The sequence below is a fragment of the Bubalus bubalis genome, chromosome 4 (assembly GCF_019923935.1).
Source record: "Bubalus bubalis isolate 160015118507 breed Murrah chromosome 4, NDDB_SH_1, whole genome shotgun sequence".
In the NCBI taxonomy this organism is placed as follows: Eukaryota; Metazoa; Chordata; class Mammalia; order Artiodactyla; family Bovidae; genus Bubalus; species Bubalus bubalis.
Window position 1 is genome coordinate 161,144,696 of NC_059160.1, and position 20,877 is coordinate 161,165,572.

Genomic DNA, 20,877 nt, shown 5'->3' on the forward strand with positions numbered 1-20,877 from the left:
CTTTCCCTTGAGGGAGACATTTTCATCTCCATTCTCCAGAGAGGACTGGGAGCCCCTCAGGAGACTCCCTCACAGCTCCCTTGGTTCAAGTTCTGAACTCTTGGTTAGAGGAGTCAGCGGTCCTCCTCTCCCCCACGGACAGCTCCTCTACCAGAGGCCCCCAGCTCTCTTTCTGCCACTAGCCTGACAGCTCCCCACTCACTCGCTTTCTTCCACCTCACACTCACTCAGAGTCTCTATCTGTAGGCCACAGGGATGCACAAAACCATGCCTTCCCCAGAGCACTGAACAGAAAACCCAGTCCCTGTTTCTTCTGGGATCCAGGCCTGGGGAGAGCTGTCTCCATGCACTGGCACCCCCCCACACTCTGGGTTTCAGTCATTTGCATCATGAGCATCTTAAGCTCCTGATTACTCATGAGCTCTATATCTTCCATCTCCAAACCTTTGGGCACACCTAGGATGCTGCTGTGTCATGCTTTCTTCCCACACCCAGCCCAGCCTGGTACTCAGAACCACACTCATGGGCTCCCTTGTCTCAGATCCACCAAGGGGTCAATCCACGGAAGCTCTAGCACTTCATCACACCCATCCCTGCTGCCTGGTTCTGACTCTGCCTCTCTTCTTCCCCCAGTCGGCCCAGAGCAGAGACTGGCACACAGGACAGGTGCCAACACAGGCCAGTGTTCACAGAGGGCCCGCAGCTGCTCCTCCAGGTCCCAGGAGTCCTCACAGTGAGCCAGTTCTAAGAAACGAGAAGAGGGCTGAGAGGACAGCACACGTGGAGAGCAGGGTTTGGGGAAGTGGAGATGGTCAAGCAGCACAGGGGACGCCGGTGCCAGCACAGTCAGGGCTTGGTAGGAACCGGGGAGCTGGGACTGCGGTCAGGGTGAGCACTCAGCGGAGCCCAGGCTGGCCCAGTCTGCACCCAGTGGAAACCCTCAGCTCCTAGGAGTCTCCCTGGACCTCATTCAGCAGGCCTGCCTTGGGAGATTAAAGCAGCACTTACCTGTCTGAAGTAAGCTGCATGACGGTGTGACCCTCTGTGGAGAAGGTGATGAAGGACATCCGCAGGTTAGGGCTGGGGAGGAAGCGCGTGCTCGTGAGAAGCTCTATATGACACAGGCTCACAATGAAGCCGGTGTGCAGCCAGGAAGAAGGTCACGCCAGCTTCTCTTTTCCCCACCCCAGCGCTTCTGCTTTTGGGTTCATTTCCTAAACCTGGAAGTTTCTCTAACTTTAATGAAGGATTGTAGGTATCCTAGTGAAGGAAGCCTGTGGAGACATGCTGCCTTCTTGGAAGAATGTACCAGGATGGCATCCTGATCCAACCTTATACCCCTCACCCCTCTAAAGTGTCTTTCTCCCTTAAACACACACACACACACACACACACACATGTGTACACGCACACTGCATACATCAGATACCTATGTATTCTTTCAGGAGGGCTCCTAACTGGTTTCTCTTCTTCTATAAAATTCTTTGTACCTTTACTCCTCTTGCCTCCTTTACATCCTTCTCTGCTTTATTCCCACTCATCTCAGAGAAATCATTCTCCTTCTTAGCAGCTAGTCATATACATCCCTCCATTTCCTTTCCCTGGACTCTGTCTTTTGGCCCATTGACACTTATCATTGTTTAGGTAAGTTGCTATAGTATGTTCTTAGATAAACTCCCTACTGCTCCTGGGTCTTGTTTCAACACTTTTTACTCACAATATCAGACTTTCCTTTTTGGTACATAACCATGATCATGTCAGACCCCTGCCCAAGAATCATCTGTAGACCCCTATTTTTTACAGCAGGAAATCCAAGTCCCTTGGCCTGGCATTATGTGTCCTGAAGGCTTTGGTCCAAATCTGTCCTGTGCAGCCTCAGCTCCCAACCTTCTTCTGCATTAACCCTACTCTCCAGCTGAACAGACCACTCACTGCACAAGAAGTCTCCTTAATAGTTTCTGTTACTCTCCCTTCCCCATCCTTCAAGACCTAGTTCAAAATTCCACATCCTCTAGGAAACCATCCTTGACTTTTTCCCTAAAAATTCTTGCTTTTCCCTTTAATTTGCCTTATAAGACTTCTGCCTTTTTCTTTTGGCTCTTGACACCATTTAACCTGGGGTTCAGTTATCACGTTACAGGTTTGCCTGTTTCCTCATCTATAAGGTCCTTCCGGGTAGACTGTGTCCCCTACAATTATGACCTACCTTCCCAGTAGGAGGCAAGAAAACTGATGAGACCCAATGGAATCTGCTTGACCTGTTCTTTTCTGCTTCAGAACATGCCCCTGGGCTCTGTGCTCCTGACTCTAGGGGCTCCCATTCCCACTGAGTCTAAACAGCTATATACTCTGCCTGTTGGGAAAACACCCTGCAATTTGGAGAAGCCATACTTTTCAAACTTCTTGACCAAATCCTCCACAAAGGAATAAATGTTCATCCAATTGTTGTTCACACTGCCTGACCTGAAAATGAAGAAGACTTGAGTTAGAGGGATGAGGTGCATCCATTATGTAGGCAGAATTTCTGCCTTCTCTGTTTCCAGTAGACCCTTTAGCAACTCCTTCCTCCCACTGCATGTGGCTGAAGGCTGCTACACACCCTCAGCAATCTCAGTGGGTCATCCTGGTGGGGAATTCATAAGTTTTGAGTGTGGGAAGGGTGACCAATCAGACCTGTGTGCTTGGGAGTCAGGAACTTTTAAGGGATGAGGCGTTTCTGCTAACAAACCAGGATGGTTGTGCAGCTATCACATCGGAAGTGATGTAGGGTACATTGGTTGGAAAAGCCTCCAGTGATTTTGATATGACTCTTCTGGTCCCTCAATTTCCCTTGAGCATAAACCATTCCCAGGTGTCTGCTCTTCTCTTGTCCCTTGAAAGTGTGTGTTTGGGTGCGGGTCAGGGCTCTTTGGCACAATATTCCAACAAAAGTCTCTTAGTTGGTCCTGTCTACCATTCCTTCTGCATCCTCTAGGCTGCAACTAAATCTCTCAACAAATAGTGATGACATTAAGAGTAGATTCTTTTAACATTATCAAGATCATCATTCACTGAGATGTATGTTCCAGGCACTTCACGTTACATGTTTTCCAATTCCAGAACAACCCCATGATATCAGGGTTATTTTCATTTTTCAGATAAGAAAGCTGAGGCTCTCACAAGTTATGGAATTTTCCACAATTTCCATAGCTGGTATGGAACTGAACCCATTTCTAGCCTTAAAACCCATGCTCTACCCATCGCTCTGAGCAGACACATGTGACATGGCTATGTCCAACAATTGCTGTTGTTTGGTCTCTAAGTCATGTCTGACTTATAACCCCTTGGACTGTAGCCCACTAGGCCCCTCTGTCTGTGGAATTTCCCAGGCAAGTATACTGGAGTGGGTTGCCATTTCCTTCTCAAGAGGATCTTCCTGACCTGGGGGTCAAACCCAGGTCTCCTGCATTGGTGGGTGGATTCCTTACCACTGAGCCCCAGGAAAGCCCATGTCCAACACTTACTGAGTAGCAAACACTGGACTCTGACAACTGACCCACAAAATAGACTTTCTATCAGAAGCGTCCATACTAAAGTGCAAGGGAAATCCTTTCTTAACTAGTGGTAACACTTGAAATGAACATAATATTGTTTAAGTCAACTATACTTCAATTAGAAAGTAAAACCTTTGTACTTTATGTACTCAAATCACAAAAAGAGAACACATTAAAAGAACCACGTCCAAATGAGATTTATCCTTGCAATGTGAGCATGGTTCAACATATGCAAATTAAAAAATGGGATACACAACATCAACAATTGAAAGCCAACAATCACAAGATCAACTCAATAGATTCAGGCAAAGCATTTGACATATTACACCAATATTTCATGATAAAAAACCTCAAAAAGATTTGAGTATAGAAGGAATATATCACAAAATAATTAAGGCCATACAAATAAACCCACAGTTAGCATTATACTCAATGGTGGAAAGCTGAAAGCTCTGTTTCTAAGATCAGCCCTGAGCCAAGGATTCCCACTTTTATCACTCTTCTGCTAGAGCTAATTGGCACAACAAAGAAACAAAAGGCATTCACATTGGAAAGGAAGAAGTATGCTTGTCGTTATTTGCAGATTATTTGATTTTGTATATAAAGAATCAGAGAAGGCAATGGCACCCCACTCCAGTACTCCTGCCTGGAAAATCCCATGGACGGAGGAGACTGGTAGGCTGCAGTCCATGGGGTTGCTAAGAGTCGGACATGACTGAGCGGCTTCATTTTCTCTTTTCACTTTCATGCATTGGAGAAGGAAATGGCAACCCACTCCAGTGTTCTTGCCTAGAGAATCCCAGGGACAGGGAAGCCTAGTGGGTTGCCGTCTATGGGGTCACACAGAGTTGGACACAACTGAAGTGACTTAGCATAGCATAGCATAGCATAAAGAATGGGAATGCAAACTAGTACAGCCACTGTGGAGAACAGTGTGGAGATTCCTTAAAAAACTGGAAATAGAACTGCCTTATGACCCAGCAATCCCACAGCTGGGCATACACACTGAGGAAACCAGAATTGAAAGAGACATGTGTACCCCAATGTTCATCGCAGCACTGTTTATAATAGCCAGGACATGGAAGCAACCTAGATATCCCTCAGCAGACGAATGGATAAGAAAGCTGTGGTACATATACACAATGGAGTATTACTCAACCATTAAGAAGAATACATTTGAATCAGTTCTAATGAGGTGGATGAAACTGGAGCCTATTATACAGAGTGAAGTAAGCCAGAAAGAAAAACACCAATACAGTATATTAATGCATATATATGGAATTTAGAAAGATGATAATGATAACCCTGTATACGAGACAGCAAAAGAGACACAGATGTATAGAACAGTCTTTTGGACTCTGTGGGAGAGGGAGAGGGCAGGATGATTTAGGAGAATGGCATTGAAACATGTATAATATCATATACGAAACGAATCGCCAGTCCAGGTTCGATGCATGATACTGGATGCTTGGGGCTGGTGAACTGGGACGACCCAGAGGGATGGTACGGGGAGGGAGGTGGGGGGGGTGGTGTTCAGGATGGGGAACACGTGTATATCCGTGGCAGATTCATGTTGATGTATGGCAAAACCAATACAATATTGTAAAGTAATTAACCTCCAATTAAAATAAATAAATTTATATTAAAAATAAAATAAAATGTATAGACAGAGAATTAAAAAAAAAAAAGAATTCCAAATACTCAACCAAATACCTGTTGGAACTAAACAATGAATTGAGTGAATTTTCAAGATATAAAAATCAACATCAGAAATCAGTTGCATTTCCAGTAATGAAACATTGAAAGATAAATAAAGGAAACTGTCCTATTGGGAATAACATCAAAAATAATAAAACACCTATGAAGGAATTTAACTAAAGAAGTGAGAATCTATGCAATAAAAACTATGTCACAAATAAATGAAAAGACACCCCATGTTCCTGCATTGGAAGAAACAATATTGCAAAAATGTCCAGGTTACCAAAAGCCACATAGCTTCAACGCAATCCCTGTCAAAATTCCAATGCATTCATAGCAATAGAAAAAAAAAATAGTCCTAAAATTTGTGTACAGCCACAAAAAACTCCAAATAACCAAAACATTCCTGAGAAAGATAGACACATAGACAAATGGAACAGAATAGAGAACTCAGAATTAATGCCACATATAGTTAACAAATATTTGAACAAGGGAGCTAAGAGTACCCATGGGGAAAAGATAATATCTTCAACAAATGGTACTGAAAAAATAAAGCACATGCAGAAAAATGGAAATGAATCTGTATGTTACACGAGTCCCCAAAACTAACTTCTACTCATAAGACCTGATACCATGAAACTCCTAGAAGGAAATATAGAGAGAAACTCTTTAAAATTAATCTTGCCAATAACTTTTGGGGATATAACAACAAAAGCAAAAATCAACATCAAGCATAAAACTTCTGCAAAGCAAAAGCAACAGCAACAAAAAAAATGAAAAGGCAACCAATAGAATGGGACAAAATATTTACAATCACATATTGGATAAAGGGTTAATATCTAAAATATATAAAGGGCTGCTGCTAAGTCGCTTCAGTTGTGTCCGACTCTGTGCGACCCCATAGACGGCAGCCCACCAGGCTCCCGCCGTCCCTGGGATTCTCCAGGCAAGAACACTGGAGTGGGTTGCCATTTCCTTCTGCAATGCATGAAAGTGAAAAGTGAAAGTGAAGTCGCTCAGTCGTGTCTGACCCTCAGCGATCCCATGGACTGCAGCCTTCCAGGCTCCTCCGTCCATGGGATTTTCCAGGCAGGAGTACTGGAGTGGGGTGCCGTTGCCTTCTCCTATATAAAGGGCATATACAACTCAATTAAAAACCCAAACAATCTGATTATAAAGTGGGTGGAGAAATAGATACTTTTTCCAAAGGAGACATCCAAATGGACAGCAAGTACATGAAAGATGCTCCATGTCACTAATTATCAAAGGAATGCAAATCAACAACCACAATGAAATACATCTCACACCTGTTAGATGGCTATCATCAAGAAGACAAGAGGTAACAAGCACTGCTGAGAATGTACAGAAAAGGGGAACTGTTACAGTGTTGATGGGAATATAAATGGCTTTAGCCACTATGGAAACAATATGGAGGCTCCCGAGAAAATTTGAAATAGAATTACCACACCAGCCAGCGATCCCACTGCTGGGTGGGGAAGTGAATGGGGAATGAAAACAGAATATTGAAGGGGCATACACAATTCCATGTTTATTGCAGCATTATTCACAATAGCGAAGATGACAGAAACAACCTAAGTGTCCATGAACAGATGAGCAGATAAAGGACATGTTGTACATACATGCAGTGGAATGTAATTCAGCCACAGGGAGAAGGCTGTCCTGCCGTTTGTGTCAGTAGTGATGGATCCTTTGCTAAGATAAGCCAGACAGAGAAAGACAAATGCTGTATGTTATCACTTATGTGTGGAATCTAAAATAGCCAAACTCATCTGAACAGGGTACAGTGGTGGTTACCAGGGTCTTGGGGGAGTAAGCACTGCTGTTTAAGGGGACAAACTTGCAACTAGTTGACAAGTAAATCTCAGGTAGCTAATGCACAGTTTAGTGAACATACAACAATATTTTATTATAATCATTAAATTTTCTAAGTGACTAGATCTTAATTATTCCCACCACAAAAAAGAAGTAATAATCATGTGATGTGATAAAAGTGCTATCTAAATATACTTGATATATGCCAACTATATTTGAAGAAAAATAAGGGTTTTTAAAAAGGAAAAAATAAAATCAGAAAAATTATATGTATATATTGTATATGAAAATATTGATTTGCAACCATTAATACCCCTGTAGCCATAAAGAAAATATCTCTAATAGGTACTGAACATATTTTCACACAAAGGAAGTAAAAAGGGAACCAAAACCTGTTACTTAAAAAAAAAAAATAAACGAAACACAAAAGAAGGCAGAAATGGAGAAAATTAGGGAGGAAAAAAGCCAAAAGACATACAGAAAACAAATAGCAAAAGTCCTTCCTTATCAGTAATTACTTTAAATATGTGTGGATTAAACTCTCCAATCAAAACATACAAATTGCCATAATGGATAAAAAAAGATACAGCCATATGACGACTACAAGAGTCTCACTTTTGATGTTAAGACACCAGGAGGTTAAAAAATGAAAGGATAAGAAGAGATACTTCAAGCAAAGATAAATCCAAAGACAGCTGGGATGACTATTAGACTTTACATAAATAATTGTTATGAAAGACAAAGAAAGACATTATATAATTAAGGGAGTGTTATTTCACTGAGAAGACAAAAAAATTACTAATGGAGAAGCAAAATTTAAGACGCAAACAGATGTAAGGGAAATACAAACAGGTCTACAACAAGAGTCAGACACTTCAGTACCTCACTGTCAGTAATAGAATGACCAGACTATAAGAAAATAGAGAAATAAGGGAATAAAGGATGTGAACACCATCACAAGCCAATTGTACCTAACAGATATGTATAGAACACTCTTCTCCTAAACAGCAGAATACACATTTTTCTCCAGGATAGATGACAAGACATTTCTTTAAAAGTCTTTTAAAAAATATTTATTTGTTTATTTTCTTTTTGTCTGTGCTAGGTCTTCATTGCTGTGTGAGGGCTTTCTCTAGTTGCAGGAAGTTAAGTCAATAGCATAAAATAATCTGGAGATTCACAAATATGTGGACATTGTTTAAACAATACCCTTTTAATCAGCAAATGGGTCACAAGAGAAATTAGAAAATAGGAGACACATGAAAAAGGAGCCAAAACATACAGTAAAAGTAAAGAGGGAAATTTGTAGTTGTAAACACATTCATTAAAAAGGAAGAAAAATATCAAATCTATAAACTAACTTTATGGCTTATGGAACTAGAAAAAGAAATGAAAATTAACCCAAACTAGCAGAAGGGAGGAAATAAAAAAGATTATAACAGAGATATAAAAAACATAGACTAGGAAAACAAATACCAGTGAAATAAAAACATTGGTACATTGAAAAGATCAGCAAAATCTACAAACCTTTATATCCACTGACTTAAATAAAAAGGAGTGACTCAAATGACTGAAATAAGAAAGCGAAGTGGGACACCACTACTGATTTTATACAAATAAAAAAGATTGTAAGAGAGCACTGAAATTTGTAAACCAACAAAATAGATAACCTAGATGAAATGAGTGAGTTCCAAGAACACACTGGACTACCAAAACTGCATCATGAATAAACAAATGCTTGATTCAGTAATCAATAATCTCCCAACAGAGGAAAGTCCAGGACCAGATGGTATCCAGGTTAATTCCACTAATCATTTAAAGAAGAATTAACAGTAACCCTTCTCAAAATCTGTTAAAAAATTGAAGATTAAGGAACACTTTCAAGCTTAATTTATGAGGTTTGCATTACCCTGATACCAAAGCTAGACAAACACTGCAAGAAGAACACAGACTAATATTTCATATGGATATAAGTGCAAAAATCTTCAATTAAAAAATCTAGCAGCATCTGAAAAGGTGGGATTTATTTCTATACTATAAAGAAGGTTCAACATACAAAAATTAAACAGTGTAATTAATAACATCAGTATATTGGAAAACTGCATAATCATTTCAACTGAGGTAGAAGAATCACTTGATAAAACCTAAAATCCCTTCATAAAAACACTCAAATTGGGAACAGAGAAAAATTCTCTGAAAAACATGATAAAGGCAAATATATGAAAAACCTACAGCTAACATAACAATGGTGAAAGACCAAATGCTTCCCCCAAAGATCAGCAGTAGTACAGGGCGGCCACGTGCATCACTTCTGTTAACATAGAATTGGACGTTAGAGCCAGAGCAGCTAGGCAAGAAAGAGAAATAAAGGCATCCACATTGGAAAAAAAATATAGCATCTCTGTACCTGGATAATATAATATTATATGTAAAAAAACCCTGAAGATTTCACAAAAACATTTGATTTAATAAAGCAATTCTGCAAACGTATAGGATATGAAATTGACATATAAAAATCAGTTATATTTCTATATATTAATAATGTATATTGGAATTCTGCATTCAAATGGGTATATCTTTCCTTTTCTCCTTTGCCTTTTACTTCTCTTCTTTTCACAGCTATTTGTAAGGCCTCCTCATACAACCATTTTGCCTTTTTGCAATTATTTCTCTTGCGGATGGTCTTGATCCCGGCCTCCTGTACAATGTCATGAACCTCTCTCCATAGTTTTTCAGGCACTCTGATCTATTCCCTTGAATATATTTCTCACTTCCACTGTAGAAATGTAAGGGATTTGATTTGATTTAGGTCATACCTGAATGGTCTAGTGGTTTTCCCCACCTTCTTCAATTTAAGTCTGAATTTGGCAATAAAGAGTTCATGATCTGAGCCACAGTCAGCTCCTGGTCTTGCTTTTGCTGACTGTATAGAACTTCTACATCTTTGGCTGCAAAGAATATAGTCAATCTGATTTTGGTGTTGACCATCTGGTGATGTCCATGTGTAGAGTACTTTCTTGTGTTGCTGGAAGAGGGTGTTTGCTATGACCAGTGCGTTCTTTTAGCAAAACTCTATGAGCCTTTGCCCTATATCATTCTGTACTCCAAGGCCAAATTTGCCTGCTACTCCAGGTATTTCTTGATTTCCTAATTTTGCACTCCACTACCCTATATTTCCTGTGGTCATGTATGAATGTGAGAGTTGCACTGTGAAGAAGGCTGAGTGCTGAAGAATTGATGCTTTTGAACTGTGATGTTGGAGAAGACTCTTGAGAGTCCCTTGGACTGCAAGGCGATCCAACCAGTCCATTCTGAAGGAGATCAGCCCTGGGATTTCTTTGGAAGGAATGATGCTAAAGCTGAAACTCCAGTACTTTGGCCACCTCATGCGAAGAGTTGACTCATTGGAAAGGACTCTGATGCTGGGAGGGATTGGGGGCAGGAGGAGAAGGGGGACGACGGAGGATGAGATGGCTGGATGGCATCATTGACTTGATGGACATGAGTCTTGGTGAACTCCGGGAGTTGGTGTTGGACAGGGAGGCCTGGCGTGCTGTGATACATGGGGTTGCAAAGAGTCGGACATGACTGAGTGACTGATCTGATCTGATCTGACCCTATAATGAAAAGGACATCTTTTTTGGGTGTTAGTTCTAGAAGGTCTTCTAGGTCATCATAGAACCGTTCAACTTCAGCTTCTTTAACATTACTGGTCAGGGCATAGACTTGGATTACTGTGATATAATGGTTTGCCTTGGAAATGAACAGAGATTATTCTGTTGTTTTTGAGACTGCTTCCAAGTACTGCATTTCGGACTCTCTTGTTGACTGTGATGGTTACTCCATTTCTTCTAAGGGATTCTTGCCCACAGTAGTAGATATAATTCATCTGAGTTAAATTCACCCATTCCAGCCCATCTTAGTTTGCTGATTCCTAGAATGTCAATGTCCACTCTTGCCGTCTCCTGCTTGACCACTTCCATGTGCCTTGATTCATGGACCTGACATTCCAGGCTCCTGTGCAGTACTGCTCTCTACAGTACTGGCCTTTACTTCTATCACAGTCACATCCACAACTGGGTGTTGTGTTGCTTTGGCTTTGTCTCTTCATTCTTTCTGGAGTTACTTCTCCAGATAGCTGTGAAAAGAGCTCCAAATAGCTGTGAAAAGAAGAGAAGCAAAAGGCAAAGGAGAAAAGGAAAGATATACCCATTTGAACGCAGAGTTCCAAAGAATAGCAAGGAGAGATAAGAAAGCCTTCCTCAGTGATCAATGCAAAGAGACAGAGGAAAACAATAAAATGGGAAAGACTAGAGATCTCTTCTGGAGAAGGAAATGGCTACCCACTCCAGTACTCTTGCCTGGAGAATTCTGTGGAGAGAAGAGCCTGGTGGGCTGCTGTCCATGGGGTTGCACAGAGTGGAACATGACTGAAGCAACTTAACATGAATGCATGCATTGTAGAAGGAAATGGCAACCCACTCCAGTATTCTTGCCTGGAGAATCCCAGGGAGAGAGGAGTCTGGTGGGCTGCCGTCTATGGGGTAACACAGTCGGACACAACTGAAGCAACTTAGCAACAGCAGCAGCAGAGATCTCTTCAAGAAAATTAGAGATACCAAAGGAACATTTCATGCAAAGATGGGCACAATAAAGGACAGAAATGGTATGGATCTAACAGAAGCATAAGATATTAACAAGAGGTGGCAAGAATACACAGAAGAACTATACAAAAAAGATCTTCATGACCCAGATAACCATGATGGTATGATCATTCACCTAGAACCAGACATCCTGGAGTGCGAAGTTGAGTGGGCCTTAGGAAGCATCACTACTAACAAAGCTAGTGGAGATGATGGAATTCCAGTTGAGCTATTTCAAATCCTAAAAATTGATGCTGTGAACGTGCTGCACTCAATATGCCAGCAAATTTGGAAAACTCAGCAGTGGCCACAGGACTGGAAAAGGTCAGTTTTCATTTCAATCCCCCAAAAAGGCAAAGCCAAAGAATGCTCAAACTACCGCACAATTGTATTCATGTCACAAGCTAGCAAAGCAATGCTTAAAATTCTCCAAGCCAGGCTTCAACAGTACATGAACCGTGAACTTTCAGGTGTTCAAGCTGGTTTTAGAAAAGGCAGAAGAACCAGAGATCAAATTGCCAACATTTGTTGAATCATTGAAAAAGCAAGAGAAAAACGCCTACTTCTGCCTTATTGACTATGCCAAAGTCTTTGACTGTGTGGATCACAACAAACTGTGGAAAATTCTTCAAGAGATGGGAATACCAAACCATCTGTTCTGACTCCTGAGAAATCTGTATGCAGGTCAGGAAATAGCAGTTAGAACTGGACATGGAACAACAGACTGGTTCCAAATAGGAAAAGGAGTACGTCAAGGCTGTATATTATCACCCTGCTTATTTAACTTATATGCAGAGTACATCATGAGAAACACTGGACTGGAAGAAACACAAGCTGGAATCAAGATTGCCAGGAGAAATATCAATAACCTCAAATATGCAGATGACACCACCCTTATGGCAGAAAGTGAAGAGGAACTAAAGAGCCTCTTGATGAAAGTGAAAGAGGAGAGTGAAAAAGTTGGCTTAAAACTCAACATTCAGAAAACGAAGATCATGGCATCTGGTCCCATCACTTCATGGGAAATAGATGGGGAAACAGTGGAAACAGTGACAGACTTTACTGTTTTTGGGCTCCAAAATCACTACAGATGGTGACTGCAGCCATAAAATTAAAAGACCCTTGCTCCTTGGAAGAAAAGTTATTACCAATCTAGACAGCATATTAATAAGTAGAGACATTACTTTGCCAACAAAGGTTTAGGCTTCCCTGGTGGCTCAGAGGTTAAAGCATCTGCCTGCAATGCGGGAGACCTGGGTTCGGTCCCTGGGTTGGGAAGATCCCCTGAAGAAGGAAATGGCAACCCACTCCAGTATTCTTGCCTGGAGAATCCCAGGGACAGAGGAGCCTGGAGGGCTGCCGTCTATGGGGTCGCACAGAGTCGGACACAACTGAGCAACTTAACTTTCAACTTTTCATGGTTTTTCCAGTAGTCATGCATGGATGTGAGAGTTGGATTATAAAAAAAGCTGAGCGCCCGAAGAATTGATGCTTTTGAACTGTGGTGTTGGAGAAGACTCTTGAGAGTCCCTCGGATTGCAAGGAGATCTAACCAGTCCATCCTAAAGGAAATCAGTCCTGAATATTCAGTGGAAGTACTGATGCTGAAGCTGAAACTTTGGGCACCTGATGCGAAGGACTGACTCATTGGAAAAGACCCTGTTGCTGGGAAAGATTGAGGGCAGGAGGAGAAGGGGACGACAGAGGATGAGATGGTTGGATGGCATCACTGACTCAATGGACATGCGTTTGAGCAAGCTCCAGGAGTTGGTAATGGACAGGGAAGCCTGGCATGCTGCAGTCCATGTGGTTGCAAAGAGTCGGCCACTACTGAGTGACTGAATAACAATACTAATAACGAACATTCTAAGAAGGAAATTAAGAAAACAGCTCCATTTACATTATCAAACAGAATAAAATCCTTAAGAATTAATTTAATCAATCAGACAAAGTGAAGTGAAGTGAGGGATTCCCTGGTGGGTCAGATGGTAAAGCGTCTGCCTGCAGTGCGGGAGACCCGGGTTTGATCCCTGGGTTGGGAAGATCCCCTGGAGAAGGAAATGGCAATCCACTCTAGTGAAATTCTGTAAATATGTAAATCATTGGAAAAACATGCTAAGGAAAATCATAATTTTTTCTATGGTAAGACAATCAAGCTAAGTCAAAACTAAAACATGCAGTGCATGCCCCCATTTGTGATGGACTGTTCCCAAATACACATTGTGCACTAACCATATCCCCTCAAGATAGGAGGATATAATCAACCTCTGAGGATAATGGTCCCTTTCTTCTGATGCCAGTATTGTAAGTTTAAAGATCAATTTTTTTTTCTCATCCTGGCAGGGGATCATTGACCTAAAAACTTATTCTTTATATGCATACCTGCCTAAAATCTCGGATGAACTTTCATATAATGTTAACCTGTCAGTGTGGTATATGATTCTTTGTCTCAAAAATATATAAAATTGCATCTATAGCTCCTGGTAAGTGGAACAGTTCTCAGAGATTCCGAGACTCTGTCTCTTAGGTTATAATCCTCTGTTTGGCTTAAATAAAATTCTCTACTTTTTCTTCTTTGCCTAATTGTTATTTGACTTTTCATCAGCAAACATTACATATTCATGGATCAACAGCCTTAATATTGTTACATTGGCAATACTAGCTAAGGGTACCTACAAATTCAATGCAGTATCTATCAAAGTCTCAACAGCATTTTTTTTTTTTTTTGGTAGAAATTGAACAATCCACCCCAAAGTTCATATGGGATCTCGGGAAACTCAAATAGCTATAAGCAAAACCTTGAATAAGAACAAAGTTGGTAGATTCCCATTTGCTGGCTTCAAAATGTATTACAAAACTACAATAATCAAAACAGCATGACTCTGGCATAAGGACAAACATATAGAAAAATGGAATAAACCAGAGAGCCCAGAAATAAACCCTCTTATATCTGTTTAACTGATTTTTTTTAACAAGGGTATCAAGACCATCCAAAGTGAGAAATGACAGTATTTTCAACAAATGGTGCTAGGAAAACAGAATGTCTACATGCAAAAGAATGCAGTTAGATTCTTACCTTATATCTACAAGGTATATACAAAAGTTAATTCAAAATGGATCAGAGACCTAAAAGTAAATGCTAAAACTAATAAACTTATAAGAAAACATAGGGAAAAAGCTTCATCTATTGGATTTTGTAATGGTTTTTAGATATGACACCAAAAACACAGGCCACAAAAGAAAAAAAGCAGATAAATCAAACTTCATCAAAAGTAAAAACTTTTGCACAAAAGATACCATAAAAAATGAAAAGATAACCTACAGAATGAAAGAACAGTTGCAATTCATATATCTGATGAGAAACTGATATCCAGAATGCATAAGAGCTCCTACAATTCAACAACCAAAACCAAACAACCCAATTAAAAAATGGGTAATGGACTTAAATATACATTTCTACAAAGAAGCTATACAAACGGACATTAAGCACATAAAAAGATGCTCAACATCACTAGACACTAAGGGAATGTAATCCAAAGTCACAGCAATGGCTATTATCAAAACCAAGACAAAACAAAACAAACAAACAAAACACTTGGAAAGTAATGTCTCAGAGAATGTAGAGAAACCGAAACCCTTGTACACTGCTCGTGTGAATATGAAATAGTGCAGCCCCTGTGGGAAATAGTATAGCACAGTGAACATAGGTAAACACAGAATTAAAAGCACACAATGATTCAGTACTTCCACTCCTAGTGGTATGCCCCAAAGAAGTGAAAACAGGGACTCAGATACATGTACACAGACGTTCGCAGCACTATTCACAATAGCTCCCAAATGGAGACAATCCAAGGGCTTCAGCTCAGTTCAGTTCAGTTGCTCAGTCGTGTCTGACTCTTTGTGACCGCATGAACCACAGCACGCCAGGCCTCCCTGTCCATCCATCATCAACTCCCGAAGTTCACCCAAACCCGTGTCCATTGAGTCGGTGATGCCATCCAACCATCTCATCCTCTGTCGTCCCCTTCTCCTCCTGCCCCCAGTCCCTCCCAGCATCAGGGTCTTTTCCAATGAGTCAGCTCTTCACATCAGGTGTCCAAAGTACTGAAGTTTCAGCTTTAGCATCAGTCCTTCCAATGAACACCCAGGACTGATCTCCTTTAGAATGGACTGGTTGGATCCCCTTGCAGTTCAAGGGACTCTCAAGAGTCTTCTCCAACACCACAGTTCAAAAGCATCAATTCTTCGGCGCTCAGCTTTCTTCACAGTCCAACTCTCACATCCATACATGACCACTGGAAAAACCATAGCCTTGACTAGACGGACCTTTGTTGACAAAGTAATGTCTCTGCTTTTCAATATGCTGTCTAGAGTGCTTATCAACAGCTAAAAGGATAAAGGAAATGTGGTATATACATTAAATGGAATATTATTCAGGCATAAAAAGAATGAAAATTTGATATATGCTGCAACATGGATGAACTTTGAAAAGCATTTTGCTAAGTGAAATAAGTCAGACACATAAGGCCAACTAGTGTGATTCCACTTGTATGAGGTACCTTGATTAGGTTAATTCACAGATACAGAGAATAGGATAGAGGTTACCACAGCTGGGAGAGATGAATGGAGTTACTGTTTATTAGGTTCAGGTTTCAGCGTCCTCTGCTGACCAAAGCACATAAACCATATATAGCCTTTCCTGAGCACCCTTCTAGAACAGCCCCTCCCTCAGCACTTCTCATCCCCCATCCTAATTTTCCCTTTGGTGTTTATCCCCATCTAATACCCTATTTCCTCTTTGATTTATTTCTCACCTCCTAAAATGAAAGCTCTAAGAGGTCAAGGACTTTTCAGGTCTTGTTTGCTGCCTTATCCCCCCCTGCCCAAAACAGTGACTGGGGTACTGAAGTTTTCCAGGAATCATTTCAGTGAGTGGATGAGCAAGGGAAAGAGGGAGTGAATAAGACTGCTCACCAAGGCATGAAAGATCCAGAGAACCTGGGAAGTGTCTGAGGAGGTGTCTGACCTGCACCGCACTTCCCCACAAAGGGCACATGGGGGAGAGCGAGCCAGGGAGTCAGGGCTGGATCAGGGGCCCCCGCAGTGCAGGAGAGTTCCCAGGGTGTGCGACTCTGCCTTCCCTGGCAGTTTATTTCACGCTCATCCCCCATGACTTCATCTGACACATGATAGGAAAACCGTATAAACCCCCATTCATCCTCATCACAACCTGGTGAGGTAGGTATGAAGATCCCATTGTACAGATGGGGATGCTGAGGCAGAGAGAGGAGGCGACTTGCCCAAGCCGCATGACTGATGAGTGGAATCCGCCTGACTGCAAAGCTGGGGCTGCCTCCTCAGTGGTCATTATTTCCCTCTCCCCAAGAGTATCAGGAAGCAGCCACAGGAGGAAGCCTGTCCTCATACTCTGGGAAAATCTTGTCAAGCTTGTTTTCTGCAGCTAGAATGAATGAGCACAATTTCCAGGGAGTGGTGTTCTTTCCCTGGGGCTCAAGGAATATGCTGTGCTTTCAGAGAAGCCTGGCCAGGCCTCCATGGCCAAGCTGTAAGCCTACTCCTCCCTGATGGCCTAGCACGGAGAAGTGGGTACTAAGGGCCCTTTCTTGGACACCCCCACATCCCCTTCCCATTTGCAAAATCCAGTAGGATTCAGTCCTGGCCAGCCTTAAAGGCAAGTGTCATGCCTGATGGTAAAAGGGAGGGTCTGAGGAGCAGCTTCAATACTGGGGTCTGAGTGCGGGTAGAGGGGCTTAAGTGGCTCCCCTTTCCCTCCTGCCTTCCCAGCCTCTTGGGAAGGCCCGTACCCTTCACAGTGAATTATGTAGCTACACCAGCTCTGCTCAGAGGGACCCGTGCTGCCTCCAGCGTTTAAGCGGCTAAAGGAGGCAAAAGGTAGGGGAGGGGGCAGGTGAGAGGGGTGGAAAGTGGGGACAACCTGGTTTAAGCAGCCATTTCTCTGGTGCTTTTTTTAGTCCCCCTACTTTATACCTTTCTTGGAAGAGAAGAAAGGGGAACATCTTTCCACTGCATAATGCTTTGCAGCAAACTAACTTTGATTGACATTGAGTAAACCATTTAGTACTCTCAACCTGTTTCATAACGTTAAGATAGAGAAATAGAACATCATCCCACAAGCTGTTGGGTGTTTTAGTGTTCAGCACATCTTGGAACCTAATAAGTGCCCAATTATTATTATTTCATGTGACCACCTGTGTCCAGAGCCCTCCCCTCATCCATCGTGGGGCTGTGTGTGCCCACACTGGGCTTGACTGCAGAGAGCAGGGGTGTGGCCAAGGGCACTGCAACAGAATGGCAGCTGAGAGGACCCTTTGGACTCACTGCCACTCTCTGGAAAGACTGACCCAAAGAGGCTGTCATCCCCCTACAATGGCCAACCATCTCCAACCCCAAAGCCCAAAAGGGGAATTACTACCACACTCTGGGCAATCAGACAAGACGTGCCCCAGGGTGTCTTAGCAGTCCTTCCACTGGACTGTGAGGAGGAAACTTCTCTTCCCACCTCTGCTGCCTTTGTGTAGAAGCTGGGGCACACATCCCCTCAATCATCAGTCTCCACGGACAGTAAGAAGAATCAGAGGAAGTACAACCTGGGATACTGGAAGCAGGGCAACACAAGAAGTCTGAGTCATGTCACCCCCACCAGCCTCCGGGCTACTTCACCCAACCTCTGGGAGCTTGCACCACTTTCCAGAAGACTGAATATGTAAGCACTTCCCCTGCTTTATATTCCAGGATTGTTTTGAGGATGATAGATGGACAGTAAAAGATTTTAGGGACCATTAAGTGTTTTTCTTGGTACTGGGAGTCATACCATTGTTAATACTAAATGAATAAAATTTGTCCTCAGCCCCGCAGAGGAGTTAAAAATGGAACCAAGGCAGTCTCTCCAGTCTGAGGATCCACCCTTCGATTTCCTTCCTTGAGGGTCAGAAGGTACTTAATGAGAGGCCCAGGTTTCCCAGGGACACATGCAGACAGACCAAACTGCCCAAAGAGCACACAAATTGTAATGTGGGTCTCTAAAGTGCTCAAAGAAAGAAGCAAAACATTTAGAACCAACAAAGCGAAAAACTTTCTAAGTACTGACACTATGAGAATGCCCAACAGATGACATGGCAATCTCTCTAGGGCCCAGTAAAATAGAGGTTATTTGGTTAAAAACAAAACAAAAACGCAAACACAACCCCAAACCCTAAGAAGCTGCTGAGAAGACAGCTCTTAGCAACCACCTGTCCCTGCAGCTGTTTAAGGGGCATGCAGGTCACAGATCCAGGCCAAGCTGATAGCCATCCAGAAACCTATGGTGGCCTTTTTAATTTCCCAAAGAAAATGTCCCAGGAAACAAAGGCCTAGGGCATTCCTTCTGATTCGGGACAAGGAGGCCCCAGAGGTCTGTTACTTGGGTCTGACCAAGATTACTCTGCCCTCTCCCCTCAGAGAAGCTGGCATCCATTTAAGCCAAGTCCTGCCCAAGTTGACATCAGAGACAGCACCACCCAATGGCACTGGCAAGGGCAGGAGGGCCACTCACATGTCCAAGATGAAGTAGAGGTCAAATGAGCTGTGGCAGGAATTCTTGTCTTCTCTTGACCGGCTTTTCCGGTGCCAGGTGCCGGGGCCCTGGCGGTGCTGGAAGCTTCCCGAGTTCTGGATGAGGTGGCGATAGAGCTTCCCCCAGTCCAAACTGAGGTGGTGCAGGTCTTTCCAGCCTGGACCACTGTGCTGGAAGCTCCCCAAGCTCAGCAGCGGAGGTGGCAGCACCAGCAGCAGGAAGAGCGTGGGCCCCGGCATGCCAGGCCCCCAGCTCTCCATTTATTTCAGCAGTCCCTCGGCCTCACTGGGTGCTGGCAACTGAAGGCCCCCTCAGACGGCAGCCTGTGCCGCCTCTGTGCGTTCCCAGGGCCTTTGGCCCCTCCAGCCCTTTCACAAAAGTGCCGCGTGAGCCTTGCCTGGTACCTGCCCTGAGGGCGAAGAGGTGAAGATGGCTGGCTTTGGGGGCTGGCCCTTCTCCCACCCCAGGGGGCAGAATTCCCTGTGATGACCCTTCTGAGGGACAGGAAGGTTGGCATGGTGACTTTGTGACCTGCAGCTCTGCTCAGCGTCCTGCCTGTGGACAATCCCAGGGGGAGTCAGGGGATCTTTGGAGGGGCGGTAAGATGAGGCCTCCATTTGTCCCTCATCCCAAATCGTCTCTTGGAGCTATTAAAATGCTATAGATATCCTGCCTTTTTTATCAACTGAAAGAGGGCAGAGCAGAGGTGGCTCAGATAAGGACATCACCATCATGATGCCGTCTAGGAACTGGGAGTGTAGGGTGTTACAGTGGTCATTCATGTGACCCAGTAGATGGAATGATATAGAAGGGAAATAAAGTCCTGCAAGGATGTCAAAGTCCCTTGTAAATGAGGGACATGCCAGTTATCCATGTTGTATAAAAACCACCACAAGCTGAATGACAAAACAAAAACTAGTTTGTTTTGCTCACAGTTCTGTGGACCAGAAATCCAGAACGGGCTGAGAGAGGATGGCTTGTCTCTGCTTCATGGAAAAACATGCAAAAACTGAAATGGCCTGGGCTTGGGCTCACAGCCGTTAGTGTGTGACCGTTAGTATGAGATGGTTAGAATGAGACCCTTGTCAGCTGCCCAGAGGCCTTTACGAGAGAGAGTTCAGTGAGAAGTGGATCGTGGCCCTCTCCTCGGGCCCTCCGGGCCCTCTGGTCTCAGGCCAGTGAGTGAGCTGGGGCCTGGCAGTAGGCTGGGAGCTGTGTGCTTCAGAGTTCCTGAGACCTCACCACGGCCGCCCACTGGCCAGACCCAGGCTTCAGCAGCGGCCGCCCCTGCCCCCATCCCACCTCTGTGGCCTAGTCATGGCAACAGCATCCGTGGGTCGCAGGCCCCGTTTGGGTGGCCTTGGGAGCCTGAGGGCCAGCAGGGCCCTAGGTTCCTGGCTCCCTCAGTGATGACAGCTGGTCAGGGACTGGAGACCTGGGTCTGAGGGCATCACTAGCTGAGATCTGCTTCCTCAGCCAGACCTGGACGCTGGCGGGAGGATCCAGACTGGGTGCTAGACGAGTATCCCGGGCAGGGTAACTAGCCCAGGCACAGACACCTTCCTCTTAGCCAGGG

The 20,877-nt window shown here is 43.4% G+C and overlaps 1 protein-coding gene across 1 annotated transcript in view; it reads right to left on the minus strand.

The window, feature by feature from the left end:
* The window catches only part of LOC112584712 (anthrax toxin receptor-like), a 46,398-nt gene extending 26,643 nt beyond the window's left edge, over window positions 1-19,755 (minus strand). Inside the window, exons 1-3 of the mRNA XM_025284883.3 lie at window positions 19,281-19,755; window positions 2,392-2,463; window positions 1,009-1,080 (exon numbers count right to left, since the gene is read on the minus strand). Coding sequence (XP_025140668.3) covers window positions 1,009-1,080; window positions 2,392-2,463; window positions 19,281-19,561 — 425 coding nt within the window. The 5' untranslated portion in view covers window positions 19,562-19,755. The remainder of the gene's footprint in view (window positions 1-1,008; window positions 1,081-2,391; window positions 2,464-19,280) is intronic.
* Between the last annotated feature and the right edge of the window lie 1,122 nt (window positions 19,756-20,877).